Consider the following 20,857-nt stretch of genomic DNA (forward strand, 5'->3'; position numbering starts at 1 on the left):
TACTTCAGTAAACGTATATTAAAGTTAAATTACTTAAAGTTGAAGTGCTATTAAATGCATTTAAAGTGTTAAATTCACTGCCTGTCTATGGTGCAAGCTTCTTTTAGACAGATGAGTGCCAGTGTGTATCCTAATTACAATTTACAATCAAATAGTATATCGTATACTTTAGATGAATAATGCATATAAATATACAACTAAATATAAGAAAATAAGTATCTAAATAACTGAACAAGTAACTAAAGGTAATGCGACTAAGTTAAAAGACAGTAAAGCAGAGTAAAAAAGCACACATACATCAATATAATAGAGTAAAAAGGTACTTGAGTAAAGTACAGATGCTTCAAAAATGAACCTTAGTACCGAAGTGTTATTTTCCACCACTGTGTAAACACTGCAAGTGCAGGCCAGTTATAATACAGAATGTGTGTGTGTGTGTGTGTGTGTGTTTGTGTGTATGTGTGTGTTTTATAATTGCTTATCAGAAGACGTGCCTTTGAGCATCGTTAAGTATGCATCAGGTCGTGTGTGTACGTGCACGTGTGTGTGTGTGTGTGTGGGTGTGTGTGTGTGTGTGTACACGCGTGTCTGCATGCACGCGTCTCTCTCTCTCTCTCTCTCTCTCTCTCTCTCTCTTTTGGGGATACACTGGGCCTCGGCCTGGTAGATGGTCTGGTCGGGCTGGTTGACGTGCTGCATGGCGATGGCGTGGGGGAATTCGTTGAGCATCCTCTGCTGGAACGCCTCCAGACGCTCGTAGTCATGCCCGCGACACACAAACTCCTTATTCTGCGGAAAGAGCGGAAGAGACGGAAGGGGAGGGAGTGGAGGTGGAGGTGGAGGAGGAGGAGGAGGAGGAGGGAAGGAAAAAAATAGGAAAAAAAAAAAAAGAGAGAGAATGAAAATCCTCCACGGAGTTAGTTTGACCCCCGGTGGCGGCGCGGCGCCACTGCACGTCCCCGTTTTGTTCCCCCCCCCCCAAAATCCGGTGACATTGACCGGGGATGTCACCTTGGATGCTTTCTCTCGTAAAGGGAAATGGAATTGAACCAACGTTATGTTTTCCATCAAAAGAAAAAAAAAAAAAAAAAAAAAGAAATAATTAAATAATAAATGTCGAGGCATCTACGGAGAGGAAGGGGGGGGGCGGGGATTCGCATGTTTTACCCGGAGGAAGAAGGGAAATTTCTTCCCGTAGAAGCCGACCCTGAAGAACTCCGGCTCCAGTCGCTGCTGGTCCATGATCTTGTCGTAGAGAGAAGCCTCCATCATCTGGTGAAAGAAGAAGGACAATATGGATCATTGTAAATCAAATTTTTTATTTTTTTATTTTTGTAAATTTGGCTCTTGGGACCGTAATATTAGACAAAGGTTTTGCAGGCTGTGGGGAACTCACCCTCATCTTGCTCAGGTTCCTGTAGTCGTAGTAGGACTCGTATTGGTCGGCCAGCTCTCGGCACAGGATGATGCCGTTCTCCCAACACTGGAAAACGCATGCGCTTTTAATTTTTAGTGACAACGTCCCACAAGAGCTCAAATACGTGAACCTCACGCCCAAGAGAGAGGGGGCGGTTTATTGTCTCCACTAGATGGCACTGGCGAGCTAACAATACCAAGGAATCAGGCCCTAACCTACGGCCCCGGCGCTGTGCAGGTGCACGTGGCTCGCGGCCATCTTGCTAATTAAATGGAAAGCTTTCCTTTCCCGCCGCGTTTTTATTCCCCGGGCGGCGGCTCCGGCAGATGGCGGCGTCCGCGGGTTTTTCGGGGGTGGGGGGGGGGAAATTGGACTATGAGTAACGACGGGAGTGCTCCTAATGATTCTGCAGCGCTATGCGGTTTGATCAGCAGTGCTGAGCGCTCGGATACATCTTTATTCCCCTTTTGTGGGAGTTGGAGGGATTCCATCGGGCCACGGAGGGAAGAGAGCGGTGGTTAAGATAACAAGGTGTAATGGGACTGGCGGAGTAAGAGAAGGAGTGATACGATCTGCATAAGAAAGGAAGTCAAGACCCCGAGGAAGGGAGGAGACAGAAAGAAAAGCTGCATACATAGATAGTGTGAGAGACAGACAGGCACACTATCAATGTACCCAGCACCGATATGTATGTGTATATATATATATATATATAGGGGGTGGTGGAGCTACCTTCCCCCGGTCGAAGTTCTGGACGATGGTGAGGTGCAGGTACTCCTTCCTCTGCCACTCGCTCTGCATGGGGTAGTTGAGGAACTCCCTCAGCGGCCGCTCCGACCACTCCAGCAGCTCGTCGTAGAGCAGCAGCGTGTACGAGGCCTCTGCAACACACACACACACACACACACACACACACACACACACACCATGTCAACTTCTTATTCTCCCCTAATTGCTGACAGTTCCTGCCTTCCCATTACTTTAATTAGAACTGAACCGCCAGCTGCCAGGATATTTTCGGACAATATGACTAATGAGCACTGGGCCGTCGAAACCCCAAAACCCTCGTGTCCCAAACACTAGTTGGGCGGCTCATAACCTCAGAAACACACCAGTACAACGCGACACAACAAAACTAAAGGGGGTAATAATATTCTGTCGATCCTCAATTTTGGCTTACGTACACAGGACTAGTTAATTTGCTGGTGTCGCTCAAGGCACCGTTATTGAGCCTCTGCCTACTCTGCTAAAAAAACTAAAAATAAAAATAAAATAATCAGCCACAACATTAAAACCACCACTAATAACCTCTAATATTGTGTAGCTCCCCCTCGTGCCAAAACAGCTGTGAGCCATGGAGGCATGGACTCCACCAGACCTCTGAAGGTGTCCTGTGGTGTCTGGCACCAAGACGTGAGCAGCAGATCCTTTAAGTCCTGGAAGTTGTGAGGTGGGGCCCCCACGGATCGGGCTTGTTGTTCCAGCACATCCCACAGATGCTCCATCGGATCGGACCCTAACCCCGCCCATCCACATGACGTAGAAGAAAACATGATTCATCAGACCAGGCCACCTTCTTCCATGGCTCCATGGTCCAGTTCTGATGCTCACGTGTCCATTGTAGGTGCTTTCAGTGGTGGACAGGGCTCAGCTTGGACACTCTGACCGGTCTGCAGCTACACAGCCCCACACACAGCAAGCTGTGATGCACTGTGTGTTCTGACACCTTCCTATCATAGCAGCATTACCTTTTTTACCAGTTTGTGCTACAGTAGCTCTTCTGTGGGATCGAACCAGACGGGCTAGACTTCACTCCCCACGCGCATCAATGAGCCCATGACCCTGTCGCCGGTTCACCGGTTGTCCTTCCTTGGACCACTCTTGGTAGGTACCAACTACTGCACACCGGGAACACCCCACAAGACCTGTGGTTTTGGAGATGCTCTGACCCAGTCGTCTAGCATCACAGTTTGGTCCTCGTCAAAGTGGCTCAGATCCTTACGCTTGTCAAGTTTTGTTATTATGTTATTATTTGTTATGTACATATTAAATGTTTATAAAAAATATTGTGCCTGGAGTAGTACCTGTGTAGTTCTGTGCTTTCAGGTGCAGATCATACAGTTTGTGGATGTAGCGGATGTACATCTCCTCCTTGTTCAGCTCGGTCTTGTAGAAGTTCTGCAGAGGAGGAGGAGGAGGAGGAGGAGGAGGAGGAGATTATGTGGAATTGAGCAACAAAAGGTACCAAAGAAGAAATCAAGAACATTGGAGTGGAGAGAGAGGAAAGCGAGAGAGAGAGAGAGAGAGGGTGATGCAAATGAGAACAGAGATGTGTGATTGGGACAGGAACAGATTGCACGGTGGCACAGTGCAGCAGTGGATTTTTGGCGGATGCTTCCACCGTGATCGCCCGCAAAGCCAGCTGGCCGATGGATGGATGGTTGGATGGAGATAGACAGACAGACAGACAGACAGACAGACAGACAGACAGACAGAGAGACAGACAGATACATAGACAGATAGATAGACTGACCAGCAGACTGACGGTGCAGCCAATCTTCTTGCCATCCACCTCTCCCAGCTTCATACAGTCCCTGTGAGGGAGAGGAATGAAGGAGTCAGGGAGAAGTTAAGCTGTGGCTGAATAAATGCTTTTTACAACCTAAAGAGTGTTTATTTTAGTGTTTCATTTTTATCATTTCTTATTGTATAATATATTTATTATTATTATTTTTATTATTATTATTATTATCTTGTAGCCCAAAAAAGCTTATCCTCATTTTGTTTACTGTATGCACTCAGGACGAGTTGCGTCGCCTTTCAGACCAACCGCCAACGCGTCCACTTTTAAACGACCAAAGCTGTGTTTGTTTTATTTTACACTCTGCGCAGCTCCACTGGTATGATTGGCTGATCTCGTAGGCTGTGTGGATCCTCCTCTACGACTGGTCGAGCCGTTCCCCGCTGAACTCAGAGGCGGCTGCAGGGTATAAAAGCCCCCGGACCAGCTCCAGACCAGAGAACCCGCTCCAGGGCTCCGGGTTTCTAAGACTTCATTTTATTTTGTAATGCTGCGAGACTGTACGTGGTACTTACTGCAGCCTGACACCTGCCGTATTGGGCTGACCAGTGAAGGTCATGTTCGTTTGACTTCTCCGGCCCATTTAACACCACACAGCCCTCACTACTCGCGGATAAGCTGCTGAAGACGCAGCGGGACGCCCCCATTGTTTCCTGGATTACCAACCACCGGACCAACGGGCCACAGTTTGTACGGCTGCAGGGACGTGATGCGTCGGACCGGGGCGGTGAGCAGCGCCGGCGCCCCCCCAGGGGTACGGCTCTGCTTCCCCCCCTCTCTTCTCCCTCTATACCTCGGACGTCAGGCACAACGCAGATACTTGCCACCTGCAGAAGTACGCCGACGACGCTGCTATCGCGGGATGTGTCAGTGGAGGACGGGCGACCGGGGGCAGAGGACCGTCGGACGGTTTTTGTTGAGCGGTGTCGGCCATCTGCCGCCCAACATAAGCAAGCGCAGGGAGGTGGTGGTGGACTCCAGGAGGACGCTCCCCCTGTCTCCTGCTCCCACCCGGGGAGAGGACGTGGAGGCGGTCCAGAGCTACAAGTGCCCGGGCGCGCTCTTGGACGACCAACCGGACCGGGCTGGTAACACCGACACCCCCGTACGGGAGGGGCCGGAGCCGGCTTTATCTCCTGAGGAGGCTCGGGTCCTCTGGCGCGCGCAGGACTCTGCCGACCACGTCTTACCGGGCTGTGGTGGCCAGCGCGGCGCCGCACGCTGGGAGGTGCTACGGCATCCGGGTGGGTGACACCGAGAGGCAGTGCGAGCTTATTCAAAAGAGCTGGTTCTGTCCTCCCTCTCACCCTTGGACACTGTGGAGGAGGTGGCCAACGGGAGGATCGGGAGCAATCTCCTGGCCGTCGTGGACAATCGCTCCCATCCCCGACATGACACCGCGGCAGCGCAGGGAAGCTCCTTCAGCGAAAGATTGTCACAACTGCGCCGCACTAAGGAGCGCCACAGGACATCTTTACTGCCTGCCGCAATAAGACTGTACAATCAAGTTCAAGTTCAAGAGATTATTTGTCACATACATATACATACGGTCATACAATCCCACCTCCGGCCGGCTCCGTCGGGGCGATCAGAGTCGGGCTTGGTGACGTTTAACCATAACGGACAGTTCTTCTTACTGTATGTAACATTTCGGACGTCTATTTTAATTTTATTCTACTCTCACTTTATTTTGTCTGTCCATCTATATAGATCATAATAGCGTTATCTATCGTACGTGTCCTTTCATTCGTCCGTAAAAACCCTCATTTGTGAGTGTGACCGCTGTTCCCGGCTTGTTTATTATATCAGTCATACAGCTTTGCTTTCCTGTTCATAAAAGCCCCACTGCTGCCTGATCGTTCCGGGAAACGGAGCGAACCACTCGTGGAGGGAGGACACACACGGCCTGTTTCCCCGAAAATCATCTGAGTGGAATGTGTGAGTGCGCATCTGCTTTTCAGTGACACAAAGCAGAGACAGAGGCTGTGGAGAGCTTGAGTCGACCAATTGGCAGGTGATCGGAATGACAAGTCAACTCGACGCATACAAAATAAAAGAAAAGGGCCTCACGGGACCTAAGATCATCCGGGCTGTGAGAAAGATGATCGTTTAAATAAACCCATAATATGAACGGTAAAAAAAAAAAAAAAAAAAAAAAGGATCTTAAATACTGGAGTGATGTGTGATAACATGCTTTCTAATCGTTGACATTGAGTCTTTTCCAACATCTTCTTCCATCGTTGGAGTGTGTGTGTGTGTGTGTGTGTGTGTGTGTGCGTGTCACCTGTAGTCCAGCAGCCTCTCCATAAGGCGTGTCACCGTGGCGATCAGAGAGATGCCGCTCTCCCTCCACGTCTCTCGCTCTATCTTCTTCAGCAGGCTGAGAGAGAGAGAGAGAGGGAGAGGGAGATTGCGGAGACAGAGAGTGAGTTCAACAGTGGAGCAGAGGTGTGGTGGTGGTGCAGCCGTAGGAAATTCGGAAGGAGCACAGGGAAATGCAGGGATAAAAGTGCAGGGAGAAGCATAAGAAAAAATAATGAAGGAACGGGGGGAAGAAAAGATAAGAATAAGCAAAAAACGGAGACTGAGCGCGGTGTCTGATGCCACCTGAGCCTGTAGCAGCTAAAAAGAAAGTCTGAAAGTACTTGCATATTTACACTTGCTTCTGTGATAGAAGATTAAAATATTAGCATATTATTATGACAATTGATAATAATAATAATAATATTAATAATAATAACAATAATAATGATGGTAATAATAATAATAATTATTATTATTATAAGTTTTATTATAATAATTATAATAATAAATATAATTATAGACTCTTGATCGACAGTCGTTAAAAAAACAACGTAATTTTTGCCAATTCCCATAATTTTACAAAAAAAAATAATAATAAACACATTACCAAGTTCCCAAATTTCCCAAATTACCAAAGTTCTGTGAAAATCTGCCGGAAAATAAGCATTTTTTGTTACAAAAGAAAAATCTATATCTTTTATAAATTATTAGTTTTAATACCAATATCTATATTATATATAAAAACAATGGACCAATATTCTATAATTTGCAATAGAGATCTTGGAATTGATCATAAATTGTACAAATTCACCAGTTTTTGACCAAATTTTGGCACTTTTCAACCACCTTCACAAGACGGCACAGAGACGCACGTGTCTTACCTAGGGTACGGACCAAACAGAGGAATTCTACTCCAGGTGGGAAGCATAGGCGGAATAAATTAATATTAATAATATTAATACCAACACACACACACACACACACACACACACACACACACACACACACACACACACACACACACACACACACACACACACACACACACACACACACACACACACACACACACACAGGTTAATTTCGGAGTTAGGGGGGTTAGCAGCAGGAAAATATTACGACTTCAAACAGGAAAAAAAGAGGGAAAAATAGAACTAAACACATGGAAAAAGCTAACGTGGGTTGAAAGAATAAAGTGCTATAATTGAATAAGACATATTGAGACTGTTATAGCGAATACTGAGGGAACAAACGTTAAACAGCGGGGAACTGTTGTGGTGCCAGACTAAAGCAATCTCCTCCAGTGATCCACAGATAATGAGGCTGATGGACGGGGGGAGAAAAATGGGACAATATATGCGAGGATGAAAAAAACCAAACGAAAATCCTCAGCCGGTACCAAATCCCGAGATTTAAGGAGAAAACTCCACGGGAGGAGCGGAAGAAAGAAGACGTATGGAGGGAGGCGACGCGGCGGCGTGGATCAAATTAAGCCTCGGAGCGCGAGATTAAATGGTTTCAATAAGCTGCGGGGAGGGAGGAACACAAAACAACACAATAAAGCACGGGGACACGCACACGCACACGCACACACACGCACACACACACACACAAATGCGTAAAAACATGCAACGGCACGAAGCAAGGAACGGGGAAGACGGGAATGTTCCACGGACGTTGTGTGTAGACAATGATTATGAATATGATTATGACTATAATGACGCCCGTTAACTGTTTGTGAGTGTACAGCTAAACGCTAAGTATCCAAAGCTCTCACCGTGACAGCGCGAGAGGGATCAAGAGCAAAGGATTGTGGGTACAACGGGGTGGCAGAGATGCGCTGACGGTAGTAATGCATTCCGGATCGTATTGGGATAGCACGTTGACATAACTAGCCTTTATTATTCAATAACGCCTGAATCTGGTGATAACATTTGCATCACGTGCCACGTTTCCATACATTATTACCAGTCACCGCACAGCGCCGTGGAGTGCTTGATCACGATGAGATCATTTCAAATCGATATTCCGTCTCAACGTATTGTTTTATTTCGTACGTAGCCGTGCAGTAAGTTAAATAGTGTGCAGCCAGCCGGTCGTTATCGTAAAACATCCCTGTCTAGATTGGGAACTGAAGAGTTGTAAACCCTGTTGCGCACGCTTACGCACCGTCTTTTCATTCAGTTATAAATACATCTACAATGAAAACACTGTTATTATTGTTTTTGTTTGAAGAAACGGAGAGGGGATCGCGCCTGTGTCAGCGGAGCGGAGAGGAGCGGCACCGCCAACTTTTTTTTTTTTTTTTTAAGTAAAAAAAACGGGGTATTTATGGCAAATAAAACCGGGAAGATAGCGGAAAAGAAGGGTCGAATGCGGTAGAATTCCAGGAAAAAGGGAGGATTGACAGCGATGCTGTAATATGAGATACCCTCAGATGAAACAAGAAACACCTGATCACCATGACTGTCTGGCTGCACATCATCCCTTACAAGAAGCTGAAATTGATCACATTTGGGCAAGCTATTGCAGAAAGCAATGTTATTACAAAATGTGATATTAGATAACTTGTTATTACATAAAACAATGTTATAACATAATGTGCTGTTGTTACATGATGTGTTGTTATAACATAACATGTTGTCATAACATAACATGGTATAACATAAAATGTTGTTATAACATAATGGGTTGCCGTTATAACATGACATGCTATTACATATGTGTAGTATCACATACCATGATGTAATTATATGACCTGTTAATACATAAAATGTCGTTATTACATAATATGTTGTGTTAACATGATGTGTTGTTATTGCATAACATGTTGCTATTACATAACATGCTATTACACGATGTGTTGTGATTACATAACATGTTTTACATGATGTGTTGTTATTACATAACATGTTGCTATTACATGATGTGTTGTTATTGCATAACATGTTGTTATTACATAACATGCTATTACACGATGTGTTGTGATTACATAACATGTTTTACATGATGTGTTATTACATAACATGTTTTTACATGATTTGTTATTTCATAAAATGCTGTTATTATCTGATGTGTTGTTATTACATAACACGTTTTTACATGATGGGTTGTTATAACATAACATGCTGTTATTACATGATGTGTTGTTATTGCATAACATGTTTTTACATGATGTGTTGTTATTACATAACATGCTGTTATTATATGATGTGTTGTTATTACATAACATGTTTTTACATGATTTGTTATTTCATAACATGCTGTTATTATCTGATGTGTTGTTATTACATAACACGTTTTTAACATGATGGGTTGTTATAACATAACATGCTGTTATTACATGATGTGTTGTTATTGCATAACATGTTTTTACATGATGTGTTGTTATTACATAACATGCTGTTATTATATGATGTGTTATTATTACATAACATGTTTTTACATGATTCGTTATTTCATAACATGCTGTTATTATCTGATGTGTTGTTATTACATAACACGTTTTTAACATGATGGGTTGTTATAACATAACATGCTGTTATTACATGATGTGTTGTTATTGCATAACATGTTTTTACATGATGTGTTGTTATTACATAACATGCTGTTATTATATGATGTGTTATGACATAACATGTTTTTACATGATGTGTTATTACATAACATGTTGTTATTACATGACGTGTTGTTATTACATGACGTGCTCCAGAGGGTGACGGTGACTCTGACATATTAAGACAACAGATAACACGTGTAACTAAGCTAAGCGTGGCTAAATGCCTAAACTCTGTTCATGGGATCAGGTCCAGAGCGGCCAGGATCCAAACAGCCGCTGGCGTGGGCAGCGACATGCAGCAAGGACGCCTCGTCGAGTGGACCCTTTTATTCGCAACAAACAAAGTGGGCGGCTGCTCGTCCCCAAAGCAAAAACACTTGTTTTGGTTTTTTTTTAATATCTTACAGCGCGGTGATGTCAAGTGCCTCGTTGTGGATAAAAGCCTCTCCACTTCGTTCTTCAGTAAACATCCGGCTTTGAGGGAGAACTCAGGCGTTTCTTTGTTTTTGCCGAAAGTCATCTCGTTCATTTCGGACCGCCAGGAGTCGACCCTGAGCGATCGGCCTGCAGAATCGTCGAAAGCGATCCAGTATTGACCAGTCGTGCGATGGCGCAACCGCGTCACCCGGGAACCTGGTCGGTAAGCAGGTAATCTAACCTGAGCAGGTAATCTAACGTGGCTGACTTATTTTCTGTAAATTGGATTTGTACGCGTTTTTCTCTTTTCTTCACGCTCGTCCTTTTCCACCCGTTTTATATTGTGACGCGCCACGATCTCACATGTTGTACTGCTTGAAATTAATTAATTGAAAAGCCTTTTTCCCCATTAATTTCCCCCCCTTAGGGACGACCACGCTCCTATTTTAATCTTATCTAATCCCCTGTGCCTTTTTTGGTTGTTCTATTTCAACGCACATAGTGTTGATATGCAAATTGAAAATGCCTTATTTGGGCATGAACAAATATTAAATATAATTTTAATCCCGTACCGTGTTTAAAACTTTATTTATTTGTATTATTATTTTCGGTAACGGTTTAATGGGTAAATCTGTGTTTTCATCTCAGCAGTATATCGCTCCCTTCTTACCTCCAGGACCCACATTTTACTATTACTTTGTTTTTCCTTTGTTTTTGTTTTGGCAGCGCTGCCACTCACATGCTGTTGAACAGCTCCCTGTAGGTCTCGTCTCCTTTGCCCTCGGACATCAGACTGTCCAGCTTGTCGATCAGCTTGGCCTCCACCTGCGGAGGAAAAAATAAATACGTAAGAATTCACATGGGCGAGAGCGTTTTGCCAAATAAATCCAAAATAAGAAAAGGTCAGAGCCAAATAACTAAAGATCTGTTATTCAGAATCATGCTCCATTGGCCCGGTGTGTTTATATACATGTCTTTTTTGCACAGAACACACGGTAAAATGTCAAAAAAAGGAAAAAGTAATACAAAATTTCAGAAAACAATATATAGTGGGATCTGTTAGAAAGAGTATTTCCAGGGAATCGAGGAAGGTTTAGAAAGCTGCTGGCTTTCAGTGCAACTTTTTCTTGCAGTACCCGCAAACATCCACGAGGAGCCGCTAGATCATCATGCGTTCAGCCCCAAAAGATGATCAATTTTATTGGGCTGAATTAAACTAATCTGGCAAAAATGTCAGTCTCCAGGAAATAATTATTTCATTTCATGCCGCATTGCAAAGCTAATTTGTGAAATATTTGAACACATCTTTGTCATTGTTCTAACATTATCGTGATTTTTTATATATTTATTGGTCTTATCATTAGATTTATTGAATTGCATATTTGCCAATATATTATTTATATTCATTGTTTATTTTTGTGTTTATTGTGTGGTTGTGGTTCCTGTATATTGGAATGTTTCCCATCTTCTAGTTAATGTCGAGGTTTGTGGACTATTGACTTTTTTTTCTTCATTGTTGTTCTTTGAGGTTTATTTTATTGCTTTTTCGGTAACTTATCGTTCAATGTTCATCAGTAGGTTATTGTAATAGTCAATTTTATACATTTCTATTGTTCATTGTTTAACTCACATTTATTCTTTATTGTACATCCATATTTTTCTATCTTCAAGTTAATCCCAATAGTTTCATTGCCTTATTTCTATTGGTGTTATTTATATTACATTATTCTATCAATCTATGCATCCATCCTTCTAGCTATCTATCTATCTATCCATTTATCCCATCGATCTATCTATCTATCTCTCTCTATCGATCTATCTATCATCCATGTATCTATCCATCTATTTATCTATCTATCTATTGCTCTCTATCCATCCATCTACATATTTATCTATCTATCTCCCTCTATCTATCTATCCATCCATCTATTCATCTCTCTATCATCTATCTATTAATTTATCACTCTATCTATCTATCGATCCATCCATCTATCTATCTACCGCTCTCTATCCCTCCATCCATCCATCCATCCATCTATCCCTCCATCCATCCATCCATCCATCCCTCTATACACCTGTTTGAAGTTGCCGCTGCGGCGCTGCTCCCAGTCCATCATGTCGTGGAAGATGGGGATCATGACGTTCCTCAGGTCGGGCTGCGGGACCAGCGTCACCTCCAGGAAGGGGCCGATCATGGCCGGGATGAAGTTGAGCTTGTGCTCCCCTGGGAGGAGGCAAGGTGGAAGTTGAAGGCCGAGGGCGGGGGGTTCAACACAGAGCAAGCGCTGCGGGGGACCGTAGCGCTTTTGACATTTTGTTGTCATCATCCCTGAGTCGTGGTCTTTTCCCCCCGAAAGGGGCAGAACGGCCCTGCCCTGTGGCACGGCACACAACGCCTCTCTTCAGTATTTCATCTCTGGCCTCAACAACAGCTTCTATTAGAACACCGTTATATTCGCCGGAGCCTCTATTTTGTCGTAAGTGATTCAATAATTATAAAACGAAATGGCGTCCCTACAAGTTGCATCTCAACTATTAATAGGAACAACAAATTCATCTTTTTGTTCCTTCTTTTTTTTTTTATGAATGGCCAAATGCATTAGTGTTTCGGGCATAAACAGCCTCTAGAGCAATGTGGGGTTTTTTTTGTTTGTTTTTTTCCCCCACTTTTTCCGGGGGATTGTCTTTATGAAAATGAAGAACCATCGCAAACCACTTCACAACGGGTCTCGAGCAAATCCGCACATTAATTAATATTTCTGAAAGCACTCACAGCCATTTCTGCGCTTAACACTGATATTGCGGCTTTAAGAGGCAAACAAACCATTACTGAGACACGAGATGTTTGATAAATCAGATGAAGACAGAAGACGGTATTCACGCAATTTACATATATTACGTTCATAAATTAGGCATTATAATTCCATTCAGAGTTTACAGACTCATCTTCTTTTTGGTTATTTTAGAGATACAATTCGAAACGGCCGAGGAAGGATTTCTGCCACATGCCTCGGCAAGGACTCCCGCGACCCGGCTGTGGGCCGCGAACCGGGGTTTGGAAAACACCGATCTACGGAATATGCATTGATGAATTGTCATCTCATCTTGACTAATCTTATGTTGCTGTAAAAAAGCGGTTCTCCCATACTGTACCTAAATTCTGCCACATGCTGAAGATCTCGCATCCCATCATCACCCTCATGTCTCCATACCTGCAGGAGAACAGCAGGGGGTTAAAGATGTATACTGGCTATGTACTTGTTCCAGATGTACGGGATGAGAATATATTTTTCGAGGAATAAAGAGAATTTTCCAAAATGAGGCATGTTGCGTGACCCACTTCTCCAGGATCCTCTTCCTCTTGGACGGGGAGAAGGTCTCCAGCTGCAGACAGGGCTGGTTGATGAAGATCACGGACAGGTAGAAGTATGAGTCCCACACCTGGAAACCACGCACACAATACACAGTAGTGTTGGGGTGTGTTCTGCCAGAAGTCTTCACAAGCTTTTTTGGGGGAAGTTTGGGGAACTTAAAAAATAAAGGTAAAAAGCAAAAAAATAAAAAAATAATAAAAAAGAAAAACGATCAGGCTTTAAGCAGCGATGCATTCTGTACAAGGCATTGGAATTGTGGCTTCAGCATCGTGCGGTATCCTCCATCAGGTGTTTTAGAGTGTTTTTTATACTCATGTACTTGCTCCTTTTAAGTACATTTATTTGTATATACATTTTGTGTGTGTCAATAATTTTTTCATATCTTTTTTCTGTCATCTCGTTTTGAACGGCTTTTCGCATTCATTCTGTCTAAATAGAAAATAAATAATAACCCAAAAAAGTCAATAAATTAAATTAGGGCTTAAAAGGACAATACAGTTCACTATATAATACATGAACACGAATAGGAACAATAACTGTAAGTATAGTAAGCTGTACAATTTTCTCTTCAAGTTCAAGTTGAGGAGAATATCAGCGGTGGAATACCCAAGCCATTGTACCTGTGTGTGTGTGTGTGTGTGTGTGTGTGTGTGTGTGTGTTTGTGCATGGGCAGGCAAAATGCGGTCTTTCAGGTACCTTGGAAATTCAACAAGCATTGGTTTCTTGAAATGTTGAATAACAGTCATACCACGTACGCTCACATACACACAGACACACAGACACACACACACACACACACACACACACACACACACCAGCCCTCACCTTGTAGTCAAACTTGTCATTGAGGAAGTTTTTTCTCAGCGCGTCAGACAGGTAAAGCACGGTCGTGATGATGACACTGGAAGACGGAGAGGGAAAGAGAGAGCGACAGAGACAGAGATGGTGGCTGTAGAGTCGCTGTTTTACCTCAGAGAAACAACCGTCATTCACCGGATACGAAACTGAGTTTACTTTATTTACTTGTGACGAGGCTCGGACCTGGAGCGATGAATTAAACAAACCAGTCAAACCAGAGATGGGGAAAAAAAAAAATGTAAATACAACAATTACGCACGAATGGGGTTGCCATAGAAACCCTGAGGGATCCATCCAAAAAAAATCTCGGAACACATTTCGTCAGGTGGCATTCTCATTCCCATCAACTGCTCCTTATTATTTGTTGTGATGAAACAAGAAATGGAAAAAAAAGGAAAGAGCCTGTGTGTGTGTGTGTGTGTGTGTGTGTGTGTGTTGGCTCAGGAGTGGAGATCTGCGTGCGTCCCATTCATGAGTCCCCCCACAGGTTGTTCAGGTGTGTGTGTGTGTGTGTGTGTGTGTGTGTGTGTGTGTGTATGTGTGTGTTTGTGTGTGTGTGTGTGTGCGCGTGCGTGTCGTACTTGTTAGTGACCAGCCGCATGACGGTCCAGTCTTTGGGGAACATCTCCGGGCGGATCAGGATCCTGAAGACGGTGAAGATCTGCAGGAGGAAGTCCTGAAATCCAGGGGGGGGACGAGGACGATCAGGAATCGCTCTGTCATCGTTTTTATTCCCATTTCACAATCAATCCCAAAGTAACCGCGCCCGGTCGCAGAAATACAGACAACCCCCTTTGGTTAAAAAGAACAGGCTGCGTGCAGGTGTGGGAGGGTTACATTTAATACTTTAAAGGACATTTAGGAACCAAATTTTAATTCGTCTCTATTATTGAATAAAGAATTGCAGATAGGTGCTACACATTAGCTACAGGTCAGAGGTAAGAATTCGGTAGAAACAGTGACTTTTGTCATGTAATAGAATTAAATAAAATTAAATAAATCAAATAATTATGTTTAAATATTTTATATTTTAATTTAAGACTATTAAATCACTGCTGAGGCCCAATATTTATGGGCTTTAAGGCTTATTTATTTAATTATATAATTTATTTAATTATATATATTATATATAATATTTAATTTAAGGGCAATTTAGGGTTTTTAAGGTTTTTTCAGGGACCCGCAGATACACTGAATAACAGATAAAAGAACCGGACCTTAAACCATTAAAACCTGAATTCCTGCAGTGCATCACTTAGAAGAACGCTGTTTCCACTTAGAGCAAAACATAAATTCTCTGGAAAATAAAGCGAACTCCGAACCTCATCCCGGCACCGTGGCGAGAGCGCTCCCTGTTTCACTAAGACTTTTTAAATCTCCTTTCTCCCTCGGAAAAAAATAAATATGAACACGCGTAAATCGCTTGCAAATTGCTTTAAAGCGGTCCAGAGGTCGTGTGTTATCTATTCCCATTTCAAGTCTGGCCGCAGACCCCCTGCAGCTCCCAAGCCCCTGCGGAGCGCCGCTCACTGCTGATATATTCAAACAACATTGATTTTCATTCTCGCCGCGATGAACCCGCGACCCGCATTACTCTCGCTTGCTTCCTGGCGCTTTCCTGGAGCTTTCCTGGAGCTTTCCTGGAGCTTTCCTGGAGCTTTCCTGGAGCTTTCCTGGAGCTTCTGGACACCTAGTACTCGGCCAGTCTCCATATATTTTTTATGCAGGCAGCCACATTGGGGAAAAGTGAGAGTTCAGGGGATCGACGTCAGGGGTTCTTTTTTTTTATATCTGTGTTTTTAAGGTTCCAAGGTGATTGTCACAACAGCTGTTGGATTGAGTGACGAAAATTGCCTTCTTGCAATGACCCTGCGTTTTGAGAATGTGGATTTAACCAGCGAGGGGAAACCATTCAGCGCGACCGGCTTTGATGCAAATGGTTTTTCACTTTTCTCCAAAAACTGAACCATGGCAGTTTAGGAAGTGCTATATATACGGTAATACCGACACATATGAGGAATAAAACTCAAAGACAGGGGTAAAGATGGACACACCCTCAGGTCGTCCTTGTTGGTGAAGGCCTGCAGCAGCTGCTGGTAGTGCCTGTCGCTCATCTGTCGAAGCAGAGCCAAGAGGCAGGCCACAAACTCGCCCTGAGAGAGAGAGAGGGGGGGGGGGGGCATATTTGATCATTTATTTAGCAGCCACAAAAAAAAAAAAAAAGTCGTTTCCAACTGAAAATGTAGTCCACCCAACACAGATAATATTATGGATTACCATTTTAAAATCATCAAGTCCGCTATTTTCTTTTCAAAACAGTGAAGTATCAGAGCCGGTGCATTGGGAACCAAATATAATCTCGTTAAAACAAGCAAACTCTGACACATTTACAAACTTTTCTATAAGTAGACTGTATATAAACATATTTTCTTTACTTGTGTTATGATTCCACAACTGACTCTGAAACAGCGGGTGAAGTAACTGTAGAAACACAGCTTGTAATGTACATTCTGGAGCAAATTCCGAGCAGCGGAGCCTCTCTAAATGCAAGGGGACTCCCATAATAATCAAACGGAATAATAATGATGATTACTCCCATTCTCTCTTTGACACCTTATTGTTAGTAATATCATTTTAATTGTAAGTACCACAACAGCTCGACTCAATTAAACAACCGTAATTACTACTGTGCATTTTGTCAAGTCCCAAAACAATTTGGAGACACCCAGCACGCGATTGCAGGCACACGCTCACACACACGCACACGCACACACACACACACACACACACACACACACACACACACACACACACACACACACACACACGTACGGTGACGTCCTGGAACTGCAGTCTCAGAGCCGGTCCGGCCGGTTGGGGTCTGTTGGTGATTTCCAGGATGGTTCTGAGCAGAACGCCCAGAAGACTCTCCACGATCAGCTCCACCTCCTCGGGCACCGCCGGCTCCTAAGCCAAATAAATGAGCACAAAAAACCATTTTCACAGATCTGATGCTGCGTTCGCGCACAACTGGAAGTCGGGAGCCGGTCGTTTCGAGTCACTCGGCCCCGCTTCGGAGCAAAATGTGTTTCAGTTGCTTCTGTTGGGGAAAAGCATGGACGCCCGCGGCAGATCCCTGTTTCTTCGGCGAAGCTGGTGAATTTGGAGTGAACTGGAACTGACAGAACAGTTCGGATCAGAGTTCGAAAAAGGGAGCCGTGCCAAGGGAAGTTTGTTTGCCTTTAATGGTGGCAAAAAAAGGGGCTGTTATCACGCCAAACTCAGGGACTGCAAACTCCGAAATTGTGATTGAAACTGCTGTTCCTGTGCGCTTTTCCAAGTTGCCACTTCAGTGTGATGGAGGATCAGGTCCATGGGATCCCAATCGGAGGGATCCCCCTAGATCCCCAAAGAATTGTAGGGGGTCCACAGCAAAATAATATATAGATTATTATTAAAAATTGTACATTTTCTCTAATTTTATATAAATATCTCTTGTTATGAATGATCATTTTTGAAATTATTTTTTTGTTTTCGTATTTTTGTTTATTTTCTCAAATTTTGTTTTTGTATTCATCCACTCGTTCTCCGTGCTATCTTAGCAGGTGCAGCCCCATGGTGAACCTTGCTCCCCAATTAGGTGTCAGCTCGGTGTCCATCTCACGAGCGCTCACTCCGTCATCCGGCAACGGACACGGAAATGATCCAGCGGTGAAGTCGGTTAAAAGGAGGCTCATTACAGTGTAATCACTCAGCGGGGGTTAATATAATGTGCCACCAGGGGTTGAGATGGCTTCAATTGTCCTTCTCAGAGATTCAGCGGCCTAGCTTCCCCTGATTCACACTTATTTAATCAAACAGTGTCTAAGTAATATGCTCCGTATATCCAGCTGGAGGTTTAATATATATCAAGCCTCCAGATGCCCTCCTTCCAAATAACTATATAGCCATTTGGAGGGCAAATGAAAAACAAGGCAAGATTATTTTTGGAACAATTTAACGGAGAACTGCAAATAAAGAATAAATTACAAGACCCTCCAAATCGGTAAGTAAATACGCGCTGGACCCCGCTGGATTAGATGTTGTGTCTGGGAGCCCAGTCGAGGAACATCTCTGTTGTTAAATATGATTTAGTGGCTGTTCTCTAGATAACAGTGGAACCAGGATCCGGAAGGTCGCTGTTGCGCGCGCACACACACACACACACACACACACACACACACACACACACACACACACACACACACACACACACACACACACACACACACACACACGCACACACGCACACACGCACACACGCACACACGCACACACGCACACACGGTGTTTACATCTTGAGAGTGTAATCGCGGTTAAGTTTAACCGCTGATCGTTTTGCTAGGGGCCGCCCACAACCTCCCGGAGAACCCCCCCGGGGGGCCCCTGAACCCGTGTTGAGACCCGCGTTCTATATAATTACCGTGCACAACACGATCACAGAGGAGCATTTCATGGAAAGCGCTGGTCAACGGAGGATACAGATTAGAATTTTTCCACACTGACGTGAGGATTCTTGTGAGCGCGCTACCAAGAGCGGAGCTTTATTGTGCGACGTTGTGTTATTATATTTAATGAAAACGACAATACGCCACGACATCATTTAAATTTGAGTGACGCACCCGTTAAACGTAATTTGGCTCCTTTTTTGTGATCAGTGTTTGACTCCAGGGGACAGCGACATGAAATGTAGGAAATGCTGTGTGTGTGTGTGTGTGTGTGTGTGTGTGTGTCTGAACGTGCACGAGTGTCAATTTCTGTATTCAATAAAAAAAAAAACAAAGCTCTGACGACACCCGCCGGGGGAGGGGGACGCTGCCTGGAGGAAACATCAGAGAACAGGGCACGCATGAGAAGGGAGCAAATACAGAGTAACGAGGACGATGAAACAGGTCACACACACACACACACGCACACACACACACATATCATCCCTCCTGACGGGTTTACCACGCAGCAGATGCCTTTTTTTTTTATTATTTTTTTTTTACTTTTACGGTTTGCGCCGTCAATAGGGGGAGCGCAGGGTTGCTGGTTATTGTTTTTTTTCCGAGCTGCATCACGCACACGCACGCAAACGCACACAGTGTATACTGCAAGAACAAGGAAAGGAATATACGGTAGGTAGAACTAGAACACAAAGAAACAGTTTAAAGGAGATAAAAGCTTCAGGAAAGTCCAGTGCCAGAAATATACTTTATACACACCGCGTTCCATATTATCGTGCAAATTATATTTTTCTCTGATTTTCCTAAGTAGTTGATGCAAATGACAGCCAGTATAATTTTCAAGTCATCAGCCGTGAGGGTATAATTTGAATGTTATTGAACAAACCTCCCAATGATAACAGTATTTTTTTCAAAAATAAAAAAAACTCAAAATGCACTGTTCTAAATTATTGTGCACAACAGAGTTTCAAAACATTTTATAGGTTGTAAAGAACTGAAAATGGTCATTTGTTGAATGTGCAGCATTAGGAGGTCATATTTACTGAAATCAAAAGCTATTTCAATCAAAAACATCTTAACAGGCCAAGTTACATGTTGACATAGGAGCCTTCTTTGATATCACCTTCACAATTCTTGCCTCCATTGAACTTGTGAGTTTTTGGAGAGTTTCTGCTTGAATTTCTTTGCAGGATGTCAGAACAGCCTCCCAGAGCTGCTCTTTTAATGCAAACTGCCTCCCACCCTCAGATCTTTTGCTTGAGGATGCTCCAAAGGTTCTCAATAGGGTGGAGGTCAGGGGAGGATGGGGGCCACACCATGAGTTTCTCTCCTTTTATGCCCATAGCAGCCAATGACACAGAGGTATTCTTTGCAGCATGAGATGGTGCATTGTCAGGCATGAAGATGGTTTTGCTATGGGAGGCACGGTTCTTCTTTTTGTACCGTGGAAGAAAGTGGTCAATCACAAACTCTATGTACTTTGCCGAGGTGATTTTCACACCTTCAGGGGCCTAAAGGGGCCCACCAGCTCTCTCCCCATGAGTCCGCCACCTCCTTGCTGACGTGGCAGCCTTGTTGGGACATGGTGGCCATCCACCAACCATCCACTACTCCATCCATCTGGACCATGTAGGGGTGGCACGGCACTCATCAGTAAACAAGACTGTTTGAAAATGAGTCTTCATGTATTTCTGGGCTCACTGCAACCGTTTCTGCTTGTGAGCGTTGCTTAGGGGGGGCCCAAAAGTAGCTTTAAGCACAGCTGCAAGCCTCTGGAGGATCCTACACCTTGAGGTTCACAGGACTCCAGAGGCACCAGCAGCTTCAAATACCTGTTTGCTGCTTTGTAACGGCATTTT

The 20,857-nt window shown here is 43.9% G+C and overlaps 1 protein-coding gene across 4 annotated transcripts in view; it reads right to left on the reverse strand.

Annotated features, from left to right (window-relative positions):
- Nucleotides 1-20,857, reverse strand: part of dock4b (dedicator of cytokinesis 4b) — a gene marked incomplete at both ends in the record, with an annotated part of 164,024 nt that overhangs the window by 39,379 nt on the left and 103,788 nt on the right. For 2 of the 4 annotated variants that reach the window (XM_080022378.1, XM_080022377.1), the window contains 16 exons: nt 648-789; nt 1,168-1,272; nt 1,397-1,483; nt 2,150-2,298; nt 3,502-3,595; nt 3,951-4,011; nt 6,283-6,378; nt 7,184-7,210; nt 11,018-11,103; nt 12,354-12,502; nt 13,432-13,490; nt 13,619-13,719; nt 14,479-14,554; nt 15,093-15,187; nt 16,566-16,664; nt 17,344-17,478. In XM_080022378.1, the coding sequence (XP_079878504.1) occupies nt 648-789; nt 1,168-1,272; nt 1,397-1,483; nt 2,150-2,298; nt 3,502-3,595; nt 3,951-4,011; nt 6,283-6,378; nt 7,184-7,210; nt 11,018-11,103; nt 12,354-12,502; nt 13,432-13,490; nt 13,619-13,719; nt 14,479-14,554; nt 15,093-15,187; nt 16,566-16,664; nt 17,344-17,478 (1,561 nt within the window). The remainder of the gene's footprint in view (nt 1-647; nt 790-1,167; nt 1,273-1,396; nt 1,484-2,149; nt 2,299-3,501; nt 3,596-3,950; nt 4,012-6,282; nt 6,379-7,183; nt 7,211-11,017; nt 11,104-12,353; nt 12,503-13,431; nt 13,491-13,618; nt 13,720-14,478; nt 14,555-15,092; nt 15,188-16,565; nt 16,665-17,343; nt 17,479-20,857) is intronic. The other 2 variants (XM_080022376.1, XM_080022375.1) reach the window with 1 other exon arrangement.

The sequence above is a fragment of the Zeus faber genome (assembly GCF_960531495.2).
Source record: "Zeus faber genome assembly, chromosome: 21".
Classification (NCBI taxonomy): domain Eukaryota; kingdom Metazoa; phylum Chordata; class Actinopteri; order Zeiformes; family Zeidae; genus Zeus; species Zeus faber.